At 42.9% G+C, this 13,875-nt stretch overlaps 2 pseudogenes and 1 gene segment (V, D, J or C); 1 reads left to right on the forward strand and 2 right to left on the reverse strand.

Moving 5' to 3' along the window:
* Nucleotides 1–919: 919 nt before the first annotated feature.
* Nucleotides 920–6,793, reverse strand: LOC143331894 (Ig lambda-2 chain C region pseudogene; annotated as a pseudogene).
* A 2,493-nt stretch (nt 6,794–9,286) lies between these two features.
* LOC143331895 (immunoglobulin kappa variable 1-6-like) lies at nt 9,287–9,842 on the forward strand. The segment is given in 2 exon segments: nt 9,287–9,338; nt 9,529–9,842. Coding segments are annotated over 2 exon segments (366 nt in total).
* Nucleotides 9,843–10,791: 949 nt separating this feature from the next.
* Nucleotides 10,792–13,309, reverse strand: LOC143331896 (Ig lambda-2 chain C region pseudogene; annotated as a pseudogene).
* Nucleotides 13,310–13,875: the final 566 nt, after the last annotated feature.

Genomic DNA, 13,875 nt, shown 5'->3' on the forward strand with positions numbered 1-13,875 from the left:
AACTGTGAAACTAATATTGTTATAATTACCAACATCTCATGTTTATTTTCCACACATTAGTATCATTTGCTTTTCCATCACTTTCCACTGACACCGTAATCCACAAAACTCTGAACATGTCATTTATTCCTTTGAACAAACACATTTATCTTTGTCAGAGGTTCATATTTTACTGACTGATGCCACTCTCATCTCTGACCATTGAACATGAGACTACAGCCAGTGGCCGCTTAGCTTAGCTTTGTGTGATGACTGCAGTCTTGGTAACCATCGAGCCTGGCTCCATCCAAAGGTACAAAAATCAGCTGAACATCACCACTAAAGCTCAGAGACGCACATGTTGCATTTTGTTTGTTGAACCTGTACAATCACTGAAGTTGTGAGGTTTTTGTCAAGAAACAGACCCAAACACTGTGACTCAGAGAAAGAGGTGGGAGGTGATGAAGAGTTTAATGAGTTTAATGATCTTTCCAACAGAGTAACACAGACAAATGTGCGAGATCCAATCATTTGAGCAGACGGTCAGGCCAGGGGGGACAGGTCCAAGAGGGAATCAGCTGAAGTTCTAAAAGCATTTAATTTCTTGCTGCTCTTTATGAGATAAAAGACCAAACACTTCATCAAGTTGTTCATCACTTCAAGCTTTATTAGCACAAACATCAACCATCAACATGACAGTTATGAAGCACACTCACATCCAGCTGCTGAGCTACACACATTTCTCTCTAAGTTGTTGTTGTCCAACACTTTACAGCAGTGTTGTTCTCTGTCACACAAAGCTTTAGTTTCCTCTGCAAACATTAAAAGTCATATTGATGAGAGCAGCAGGTGTGTTCCTCCTGCTCCCGACCCCAACACACACACACACACACACACACACACACACACAGAGCTCCTGTCGTGGGCTCCAGCCAGCCCCCTAGGCCTGACACTGGCTCCTGTGGAGGGACTGGGTCTGGCTGTGGCCCTTATGGAGGACCTTGCAGGAGTACAGCTCTCCTTGCATCCAGCGCTCCTTGCTCAGGCTCAGGGTGCTGCTGCTGCTGTAGCGTCCGCTCTTCTCCTCCTCGGAGCTGCTCAGGACCCCCTCTGTCACCTGCGTGCCGTCCACCTCCCAGCTCACCACGGCTCCCTCAGGAGAGTAGCCGCTCAGCAGGCAGGCCAGCGTGGCCGAGCCCCCGGAGAGCTGCTCAGAGGAGGGGGGAAGCAGAGAGACCGAGGGCCTGACCGTGGAGCCAGCTGGAGGGGAGAGCAGAGACACACCAGGAGCAGATTAACTCCCACTGTAGGACACACAGCTGAACACGACACACTGACCACACATGACAGAGGTTAACACGACTGTGGACGAGCTGTGAGTGTAAATATAAAGAAATATTGAGAATAATGATGAAGAAATTAAATCTTCATGTCTAATTTATAATGTTTGACAGTAAATAATTCATGCCTTCAATGATTTTCTTGTTTTTCAAAATGTAATGTCTGTATCCAGTTAAAGACTTTGTCATCTGTCTGTTTCACTTCCTTTTCACCACTTTAAACTAACGAACTGTGAACACAAACTACAGCTGGACTGCATGAACATATAAACTCACTTTTTTGTTTTATAAACAGATTACATTTCATTTTAATAACAGTTTGAATGTAAAAAATAGGAAATTTGGTGTCATTTTTTAGCATTAAACTTTTCCTCAGACCAATTCCACAAGCACATTTTGTCTGATAAAAAGCCAACTGAAAATAAAATATGACAAAATGTAACTTATTTGGCATTTATTTAACCTTAATATTATCAGAAACACAATAATAAAGTGAATCTTTGCACAATGAAAGCCAAATTGCGATTTCAGCCAAGCTTGATAAATAACAATAAATATACACATTTCAAACTCCTTCAATTATTTCTTATGTAATTAGCTCATTTTCCACAATGAAGTTTGATCTTTCATGTTGTAGAAATGATAAATCTGTGATACTTACAGTCAATGATGAGTTTGGTTCCTCCACCAAAAGTCCACCACAGTGATACAAACTGATGAAGTGGCCGTACAAAAACCTCCTGCACTGTCAACAAGCATCTATACACTGAAAAAAGTCTCTGATGAAAATAAAATGACATGTTTCTGAATCTGCAAAGCATTTTAAGTGATCTGGATTGAAATTATTGTATAAATAAAGGTTATTTCTTTCATTTTTCTTTAGTTTTCTGCACCTGACAGACAAACGATGACAGTCTTCTTGTAATAAAGTCATTTTTGTCACAGTTTTCTATCAGGTGTTACTTTGTTTAATGAACATGATGCTTTTTAATATTAATAATTTCCAAACTCACAACAAGCAGAAGTGAATTACATTATTTATCTGCAGTGAACTCTGTCAGTAAATGAAAGGCAGACAAACAGACACATCATACCAACCACAGTGGACACAAACTTCTCCTGAAATCCTCAACTGCACTTGTAATATAAATATTTCCTTGTGTTCCATTAAGATCATAGATGGTGTCAATCCAAACAGTATTTCTCCTGATTTTGTGTCCCACGTTGCCTTGAGCGTGTTGAGAGCAGAGAGATGATTTCCATAGAGAGGAGGCTTTGCATGGTCAGCTGATCCTCCAGTGAACTGAGAAGGTTTATAGTCCTGTGAGTTCAACACTGCAGGACTCACATCTGTCAGTCAACACAGCAGAAAGCACGAGCACCATGACTCTCATCACCATCCTCATCTGGACGCTGGCCTGCTGCTGTTTCACAGGTTCATTCTCTCAGCAACATTTCAAACATGATGTGCTGCCTTTTCTCTCATTTCTTTCTGCTGATCAATGAATGATTTGTTTTTGTCTGCAGGATGCAGCGGTCAGGTGACTGTGACGCAGCCTCCAGTAGTGACATCGACTGCAGGATCCACTGTCACTGTCACCTGTAAAACCAGCAGACCTGTTTACACAGACAGTTATGGAGACCGTATGTTCTGGTATCAACAGAAATCTGGACAGCCTCCAAAGCTCCTAATAAAATTTGCAAGCACACAAGTTTCAGGAACACCAGCTCGGTTTCGTGGCAGTGGAAGCAGCTCCGACTTCACTTTGACCATCAGTGGAGTTCAGACTGAAGATGCAGCAGTTTATTACTGTCAGAGTGAACATAACATAAACAGTGCTTGGGTGTTCACACAGTGATTTGTAGCTGTACAAAAACCTCCCTCAGTCAGACTGCAGAGACACTGAGCTGTTACAGCAGGAACCGACTGCAGCTGCTGAAGAGGAAGAGACTCTGACACAGACCACTGAACACAGAGCTGACAGTAACCTCACCAAGCACAAACTACACATATTCACACTCACATTTTTTTCCAATTTACCACCAACCCACGATGTTAATTTCCCATATACATCAGGATCACTTGCATTTCCTAATGCACATGAGAACGTAGGAACATCAAGAGTCAGGATGGCAGACAAGCAAGCAAGGGACGAAAGCAGAAATATACTTTGGCTTTTCTTCAGGTGTCTCAGTCATTACCACATGGATTAACAGACACTTCAGTCAGTGCAGAGCTGGTGCTCATTTACTGTGGCTGCAGGTGAGTCTTGATTGAATGATTGAGTGCAGCTGCGTTCATGGGAGGAGGAGGCCAAGCCCAACCTGTCAGCCACACCCTGCAGGGAAACACACTAGGTGTGTCCCAATTCAGGGGCTGCATCCTTCGGAGGACCCAGCCTACGCGGTCTGTGGAGGCTGGGTCCTGCGGAGGATCCTCCGTCGGCCGCATCAACTATCGGTAAATGGGACGGTCTAGCCTTCGGAGCATGTCCTGATTGCGTCACGACGTCATAACCTCTTCCCTCCTAACCCGGGAAAAACACACGTACGGGGTGCAGAGATGCGCCCGTACAGCTCCTATCGCTTGTAAGAGGCGCGAAATGTAGCCTATTATACAACTTACAAATTCACCTGATGTGAACATCTTCACAGCTTCGCGTCGGACGGTTCACGCCTCCGCGTCGTCCATTCATTTCTGATAATGGACACCTCGAAGGGCGTTATCCCGCTTTTACCATGGTCACTTACGAAAGAAATAAATATTAAATCAATTATTAATACGTTAATCTTGTTTTTTTTACCGTTAAAATCGTAAGTTTTTCACAAGAGGCCGCTGAGTGGACTATTTCATATCGCTCGTTGTGACGCGTTGCCAAGGTAACCGGCTCTGGTCACAGAACCTGCAGCTCGGTCGGCGCCACTGTTATATTAGACCTAATCAGAGGAGGGAAGTGACATGATTGCTTAACGTTATGTTACGTGATACAAAGTATCGTTTCAGAGGGCAAGTGCACCTCTTACCGCTTGTGTGTGTCCAGAGGATGATGCCAAATTTTGTTTCAAAGACTCAAAGTCCACAGATAGTTTCCTAAATCATTTTTATTGCAAGAAATATTATCCACCATTCACTCTGATCATTAAATGTGGTTAAAGGAAACTATAAAATCACTCATGTTGTCTACTGTCTTGCCGCTGTGTTAAATAAACTGTGAAATAATGTATGTTCTGAGTTTCTGTTGCCACGGTTACCAACTAGCGTTTGAGCCAGCGCAATAATTTAGAACAATCAGGCTATTTGACCGGAACTTTTTTATAGTTGTCCTACAACTCTTTTTAACGGAGACCCTGCAGCCAATCACAACCGAGTATTCACCCAAAATAAGATATTAGTTGACATGCGAGCTTGTAACATTTGTAAGTGAAGAGTTTTAATAAGGCTAACTGTTAACTGAGCTCCTCATATCAACAGGTCGCCATTATTAAAAAAAACAATCGGTGCGCAAAGCATCTTGGGATATGGGAGGCCGTGAAGGATAGTAGCGACGCATCCTCCAAATACAGGGAAAAGGAGGACGCATTTGTCGGCTGCATTTGTCGGATCCTTCGAATTTGGACGAATTGGGACAGCCTTCGCGCAGCGTTATGACGTAAGCGGCCTTCAAATCCATCCTCCGAAGGATGCAGCCCCTGAATTGGGACACAGCTACTCACACCAGACAGACAGACAGGAGACAGAGGGAGAGGACAAACACAAGACACAAGAGGGAAGAAGGAGGGGAAACTGTGGATCACCACAGTCTGTTAAATATGAGGCTACAGCCAGTGGTCTGTTAGTTTAGCTTAGCATTAGTTTAGCTTAGCATTCAGGCTTCTTGGTGCTTAAAAATGCCTTAAGACTGGAAGCAGAGTTAAATAACTAGTCTGGCTCTGTCCAGAGGTTAGAAAATCAGCACGAGGTGCGTGCTGAGCTGAGGAGGCTGCGTCCTGCTAAGTCAGTGGGTCCTGATGGAATTTCACCTATAAGCTTCTCAAAGAGTGTGCATCTGAGTTGGCTGTGCCTCTGCATAACATTTTTAACTGGAGTCTTCAAACTGGGCAGGTTCCTGTCCGGTGGAAAACATCTTGCCTTGTGCCAGTTCCTACAGTAGGGAGGCCAGCAGGGGTTAAGGACTACAGACCAGTGGCCCTCACATCCGTCATTATGAAGACCTTTGAGAGGCTGTTACTCCAGCTACTTAGACCACAGTTACAGCAGTTGCTTGACCCATTGCAGTTCGCCTATCAGGAGAACATGGGAGTGGATGATGCAGTCCTGTACATGCTACATCAGACTCTTTCATTTTTGGATGGGCCTGGTGGGTATGTGAGGCTGATGTTTTTTGACTTCTCGAGCACTTTTCATACCATCCAACCTCTGATCCTGAGGGGTAAGCTTGAGAGGATGGGAGTGGATCCTATTCTCATCACCTGGATTCACAACTATTTGACAGAGCGACCACAGTATGTTTGACTGGGTGATAGTGTCTTCAGGACTTTGGTGAGCAACATTGGGGCCCTGCAGGGAACGGTGTTATCCCCATTCCTCTTTAACCTGCACACTGCTGACTTTGCCTAAAGTCTGCATCGTGTCACATTCAGAAATATTCTGATGATACAGCAGTTGTGGCATGTGTGAAAGGAGAGGATGAAGGAGAATACAGGAGACTCATCACTGCATCCACTGACTGGAGTAAGAGGAATGTTCTCATTCTGAATACATCAAAGACCAAGGAGATGATTGTGGACTTCGGCAGGAAGAATCTCCCCCGTCTGCCTGTCACAATTGATGGACAGGTCATTGAGGTTGTTCACTCGTACAGATATCTAGGAGTGCACCTCGACAGCAAATTGGACTGGTCCATACACTTGAGTGCGCTGTACAAAAAAGGGCAGAACAGACTTTTCTTTCTAAAGAAACTCAAGTCCTTTGACGTATGTAATGAAATGCTGCACTTTTTTTTTTTTTTTTTTTACCAGTCTGTGGTTGCCAGTCTTCTCCTCTGTGGTGCTGTCTGTTGGGGGAACAGTGTGGCTGTTAGAGACAGTAACAGGCCGGATAAGCTGATCAGTAGGTGTGCCTCTGTGATGGGTGGGAGGGTGGAATCAGTGGGGTCCATGGTGGAAAGGAGGATGAGACTCACTTCAGAGTCTTCTGCAACAATTTTCTGACTCAGACTGACAAATTCAAGTCTGTTAGTCTTGGAGGGACTGTGACCATCAGCGCCACAGGGAGTTCAGATATTGGTGCTGATCTCAGTTGGTACCTTCAGAAACCTGGACAGGCTCCCAAACTTCTTATATACTCAGCCTCAGATCACGTCTCAGGGACTCCGTCTCGATTCAGTGGCAGTAGATCTGGCTCTCACTACACTCTGACCATCAGTGGTGTTCAGGCTGAAGATGCTGGAGATTACTACTGTCTTGGCTTCCATGGTGGAGTGTTCACACAGTGATTCAGAGCCGTACAAAAACTTCCTTCAGTTTGACTGAAGTGAAAACGGCCTGCTGGAGGTGCAGAGGGTTGATGAAGGGACTGATGATGAGGATAACTGGTGCAGTGAACACAAGAGTCATCAAGCAGAACCACAATGAATCTAAATAAAACTGAAACAAACTCACAGACAGTTTCTAAAATGCTGCTTTAAGTTGAATATGCAGAATTAAATTTCAACAACAAAACAGTTGTTAGAAAATAATCACTCATTTCCAGAAACATTCAATAGTGTCAATACTAACAGTTTTAAATTAAGAAGCATAAAAATCTGCTTCTACATCTACATTCAAATAATTCAAATCCACGTTGCCTTGAGTGTGTTGAGAGCAGAGAGATGATTTCCATAGAGAGGAGGCTTTGCATGGTCAGCTGATCCTCCAGTGAACTGAGAAGGTTTATAGTCCTGTGAGTTCAACACTGCAGGGCTCACATCTGTCAGTCAACACAGCAGAAAGCACGAGCACCATGACTCTCATCACCATCCTCATCTGGACGCTGGCCTGCTGCTGTTTCACAGGTTCATTCTCTCAGCAACATTTCAAACATGATGTGCTGCCTTTTCTCTCATTTCTTTCTGCTGATCAATGAATGATTTGTTTTTGTCTGCAGGATGCAGCGGTCAGGTGACTGTGACTCAGCCTCCAGCAGTGACATCGACTGCAGGATCCACTGTCACTGTCACCTGTAAAACCAGCAAACCTGTTTATAGCAGCAGTCTTGGAGAATATATGTTCTGGTATCAACATAACAGTAACCTCACCAAGCACAAACCTTATCCTGATCTCTGCTTCTGTCTTCAAACTATCATTTTCACCATTTTCAGACTTTGTCACTCAGTTGACTTTGTCAGTTTCCATCGATGCATTGTCCATTTTTGAAAATACCTTTTCCACAACTAAAACCACAAAATTTCAATCTAGTCAGATTTTAAATTCATAACACTTTGTCTTTCTCACTTTGTTCCACAGAATATGTTGAAATCATGTTCTGCACTGCTGTAGAGAATATTTTCAGTAAAATAATTTTTCAGGTTTAAACAAACCTGTCATTATTGTTCTAAATCACATGCAGGCCAATACAAATACCAGATACACTGCAATGAAGAGGAGCAGATTCAAGTATATTTGCATTATCGTACCAATTATAATAAACTAAAGTATAACATCTCTTCTGTTGTTTAACTGGAACGTTTCTCCTCTTAATCCGCCCCCAGCCTGAGTCTCTACTCTGCTGCAGCCAAGAAGAAGAAGAAGATTTTTGATCTCCTGCTTCTCTCTGCTGACACCATGAACTCTTCTGTAATCTTAGATTTGTGGATCTGTGTTCTTGTGTTGTTCTGTTCTATCTGATGGTGACAAACTAACCACAGTGATGATTCTGCTTGTGTCGCCCGCTGGCTTTCCTCTGTCTCTGGTTCCTGGATCCACGCACACCTGAACTGCCTGTTGTATCGCTGCCGTTGTTGAGTTATTGGTGAAACTCTGTGTTTGAGAGCGTACCGAGTCACAGCTCTGATTCGCTCGTCCTTTGTCTTGCTGACGAGCTGGAGGAAGAGCCTTATTTGACAAGTCCAGATAAGCTTTAGGAAGCTTTGTACGGGGTCTCTGCCATTCATTTTTCTCACTTTTTCCACCTGTTCTGTGGACACTTAGTGAACTTAGAACTGTCTTTTTTGTGTTTCGGCCTGTTGAGTTTCTATTTTCCAATAAATGTGGCTTTTTGTTGATTTTGGTCTTGGAGACCCTGACACCTTCAGCCTCCACTTCTGTGACATTAGTTGGTTTTCCTCTGTTAATTGCTGGTTTTCTGTCAATTAATGTCATTCATTGTCACTCTTGGAGAGTCTCAGCAGTCTTTTCTTGTTATCTTGGCCCTCTTTATGAAAAGGTGTTGAGGTGACCTTGTTATTTTCTTCCCTGTGTTCCTCTATGAAGCAAAGACTGTTACAAAACTCCTTTCTCTGAGGGCTTGGTTACACTTTCTGAAGGTCCTTGGCAGTAAATGCGGCAATTTGACCAAAAATCAGATAAATACAGTGTATGAAATATGGGAATGAAGAATTGATCCTGATCCTGCTGGATGATGGACTTCAATGCTTGAACACTCCATGACAGAAGAGTAACAAGAGACAACTGGAGTGAAACAATACAAATATTATAATGGGGTCTGGTCATGTGGAGATCAATATTAAAGCCAAACATGTTTGTGTGAATGAGAACAGATTTGACCTGAAACTGATGTAACTGTGCTGACGGACGATTTTCTTTGGAATCTGAAACAAACATTTTCCCTCCTCACACAAACACAGCTATTTGTTTGACTATGAAGGTGGTGTTTTGAATGGCTGCTGTGCATCGCTGCTCCTACAGCACTTTAAGATGAACCACTGAGACAGGTCAGTGCAGTCTCTCTGACAGTCAGATGAGTGACGATGATGATGTTTCTGACTCCACTGCTGACCACGCTGCTGTTCGGGCTTCGAGGTGAGACGTCGTGAGTCCCTCTTATGACCTGTTCACTGTTATTGTGGAGTCTAGGCTTTGAAAGCGTCAGTTAAACATTTCATCAGTTCTTTACTTTCATAAATACATTTTTATGGTTTGAAGTTGCATTGCGCTTTACCTCACACTGTCAATTCTTTAAAATGTCATTAAACTTTCTGTTTATTTCCAGGATCAGGTGCCAGTCCATCTGTGACTCAGTCTCCTGTGTCAAAGTCTGTTCGTGTGGGAGAGACGGTCTCTCTGAGCTGTACAGCCAGCACAGGAGTTGATGATGATCTCAGCTGGTACCAGCAGAAACCTGGACAGACTCCCAAACTGCTGTTTTACAAAATAAGCAGCCGTGAGTCTGGTACTCCGAGTCATTTCAGCAGCAGCGGATCTGAACCTCAATTCACTCTGACCATCAGTGGAGTTCAGGCTGAAGATGAAGGAGATTACTACTGTATGGGGGAGTATGAGGGTGCGTCTCACAGTGATTTGTAGCCTTACAAAAACCTCCCTCAGTCAGACTGCAGAGACACTGAGCTGTTACAGCAGGAACCGACTGCAGCTGCTGAAGAGGAAGAGACTCTGACACAGACCACTGAACACAGAGCTGACAGTAACCTCACCAAGCACAAACTACACATTCACACACATACATTTGTGTGATTTATATTTTTCCATAGTTTTATTTTTATTCCATGTCAAAAACTGTGAAACTAACATTGTTATGATCACCAACATCTCATATTTATTTTCCACACATTAGTATCATTTGCTTTTCCGTCACTTTCCACTGACACTGTAATCCACATAACTCTGAACATGTCATTTATTCCTTTGAGCAAACACATTTATCTTTGTCAGAGGTTGTTCATATGTTGCTGACTGATGCCACTCTCATCTCTGACCATTGAACATGAGACTACAGCCAGTGGTCTCTTAGCTTATCACTGTGACTCAGAGAAAGAGGTGGGAGATGATGAAGAGTTTAATGAGTTTAATGATCTTTCCAACAGAGTAACACAGACAAATGTCAGAGATCCAATCATTTGAGCAGATGGTCAGGCCAGGGGGGACAGGTCCAAGAGGGAATCAGCTGAAGTTATAAAAGCATTTAATTTCTTGCTGCTCTTCACGAGATAAAAGACCAAACACTTCATCAAGTTGTTCATCACTTCAAGCTTTATTAGCACAAACATCAACCATCAACATGACAGTTATGAAGCACACTCACATCCAGCTGCTGAGCTACACACATTTCTCTCTAAGTTGTTGTTGTCCAACACTTTACAGCAGTGTTGTTCTCTGTCACACAAAGCTTTAGTTTCCTCTGCAAACATTAAAAGTCATATTGATGAGAGCAGCAGGTGTGTTCCTCCTGCTGCCCCCCAACACACACACACAGACACACACACAGAGCTTCTGTCCTGGGCTCCAGCCAGCCCCTCTAGGCCTGACACTGGCTCCTGTGGAGGGACTGGGTCTGGCTGTGGCCCTTATGGAGGACCTTGCAGGAGTACAGCTCTCCTTGCATCCAGCGCTCCTTGCTCAGGCTCAGGGTGCTGCTGCTGCTGTAGCGTCCGCTCTTCTCCTCCTCGGAGCTGCTCAGGACCCCCTCTGTCACCTGCGTGCCGTCCACCTCCCAGCTCACCACGGCTCCCTCAGGAGAGTAGCCGCTCAGCAGGCAGGCCAGCGTGGCCGAGCCCCCGGAGAGCTGCTCAGAGGAGGGGGGAAGCAGAGAGACCGAGGGCCTGACCGTGGAGCCAGCTGGAGGGGAGAGCAGAGACACACCAGGAGCAGATTAACTCCCACTGTAGGACACACAGCTGAACACGACACACTGACCACACATGACAGAGGTTAACACGACTGTGGATGAGCTGTGAGAATAACGATCATGAAATTTAATCTTCATGACTAATTTATAATGTTTGACAGTAAATAATTCATGCCTTCAATGATTTTCTTGTTTTTCAAAATGTAATGTCTGTATCCAGTTAAAGACTTTGTCATCTGTCTGTTTCACTTCCTTTTCACCACTTTAAACTAACGAACTGTGAACACAAACTACAGCTGGACTGCATGAACATATAAACTCACTTATTTGTTTTATAAACAGATTTCATTTCATTTTAATAACAGTTTGAATGTAAAAAATAAGAAATTTAGTGTTATTTTTTAGCATTAAAACTTTTCCTCAGACCAATTCCACAAGCACATTTTGTCGAATAAAAAGTCATTTGAAAATAAAATAAGAGAAAATGTAACTTATTTGGCATTTATTTAACCTTAATATGATCAGAAACACAATAATAAAGTGAATCTTTGCACAATGAAAGCCAAATTGCGATTTCAGCCAAGCTTGATAAATAACAATAAATATACACATTTCAAACTCCTTCAATAATTTCTCATGTATTTAGCTCATTTTCCACAATTAAGTTTGATCTTTCATGTTGCAGAAATGATAAATCTGTGATACTTACAGTCAATGATGAGTTTGGTTCCTCCACCAAAAGTCAACCACAGTGATACAAACTGATGAAGTGGCCGTACAAAAACCTCCTGCACTGTCAACAAGCATCTATACACTGAAAAAAGTCTCTGATGAAAATAAAATGACATGTTTCTGAATCTGCAAAGCATTTTAGTTGATATGGATTGAAATTATTGTATAAATGAAGGTTATTTCTTTCATTTTGCTTTAGTTTTCTGCACCTGACAGACAAACGATGACAGTCTTCTTGTAATAAAGTCATTTTTTTTCACAGTTTTCTATCAGGTGATACTTTGTTAAATGAACGTGATGCTTTTTAACTCTGATTTTTTTTTACAAAATCTTGATTAACAGAAGTGAATTACATTATTTATCTGTAGTGAACCCTGTCAGTAAATGAAAGGCAGACAAACAGACACATCATACCAACCACAGTGGACACAAACTTCTCCTTAAATCCTCAACTGCACTTGTAATATAAATATTTCCTTGTGTTCCATTAAGATCATAGATGGTGTCAATCCAAACAGTATTTCTCCTGATTTTGTGTCCCACGTTGCCTTGAGTGTGTTGAGAGCAGAGAGATGATTTCCATAGAGAGGAGGCTTTGCATGGTCAGCTGATCCTCCACTGAACTGAGAAGGTTTATAGTCCTGTGAGTTCAACACTGCAGGACTCACATCTGTCAGTCGACACAGCAGAAAGCACGAGCACCATGACTCTCATCACCATCCTCATCTGGACGCTGGCCTGCTGCTGTTTCACAGGTTCATTCTCTCAGCAACATTTCAAACATGATGTGCTGCCTTTTCTCTCATTTCTTTCTGCTGATCAATGAATGATTTGTTTTTGTCTGCAGGATGCAGCGGTCAGGTGACTGTGACTCAGCGTCCAGTAGTGACAACGACTGCAGGATCCACTGTCACTGTCACCTGTAAAACCAGCAAACCTGTTTACACATACGATGATGGAGATGAGGCTATGTTCTGGTATCAACAGAAACCTGGACAGCCTCCAAAGCTCCTAATAGAATTTGTAAGCACACAAGAATCAGGAACACCAGCTCGGTTTAGTGGCAGTGGAAGCAGCTCCGACTTCACTTTGACCATCAGTGGAGTTCAGACTGAAGATGCAGCAATTTATTACTGTCAGAGTGTCCATGAAATAAACAGTGCTGCTCTGTTCACACAGTGATTTGTAGCTGTACAAAAACCTCCCTCAGTCAGACTGCAGAGACACTGAGCTGTTACAGCAGGAACCGACTGCAGCTGCTGAAGAGGAAGAGACTCTGACACAGACCACTGAACACAGAGCTGACAGTAACCTCACCAAGCACAAACTACACAATCACACTCATATTTGTGTGATTTATATTTTTACATAGTTTTATTGTTATTTCATGTCAGCAACTGTGAAACTAACATTGTTATGATCACCAACATCTGATGACTGGAGTCTTGGTAACCATCGAGCCTGGCTCCATCCAAAGGTACAAAAATCAGCTGAACATCACCACTAAAGCTCAGAGACGCACAAGTTGCATTTTGTTTGTAGAACCTGTACAATCACTGAATTTATGAGGTTTTTGTCATGAAATGGACCCAAACACTGTGACTCAGAGAAAGAGGTGGGAGATGATGAAGAGTTTCATCAGATTAATGATCTTTCCAACAGAGTAACACAGACAAATGTCAGAGATCCAATCATTTGAGCAGACGGTCAGGCCAGGGGGGACAGGTCCAAGAGGGAATCAGCTGAAGTTCTAAAAGCATTTAATTTCTTGCTGCTCTTCAAGAGATAAAAGACCAAACGCTTCATCAAATTGTTCATCACTTCAAGCTTTATTAGCACAAACATCAACCATCAACATGACAGTTATGAAGCACACTCACATCCAGCTGCTGAGCTACACACATTTCTCTCTAAGTTGTTGTTGTCCAACACTTTACAGCAGTGTTGTTCTCTGTCACACAAAGCTTTAGTTTCCTCTGCAAACATTAAAAGTCATATTGATGAGAGCAGCAGGTGTGTTCC

Source organism: Chaetodon auriga, chromosome 14 (assembly GCF_051107435.1).
Source record: "Chaetodon auriga isolate fChaAug3 chromosome 14, fChaAug3.hap1, whole genome shotgun sequence".
NCBI lineage: Eukaryota > Metazoa > Chordata > Actinopteri > Chaetodontiformes > Chaetodontidae > Chaetodon > Chaetodon auriga.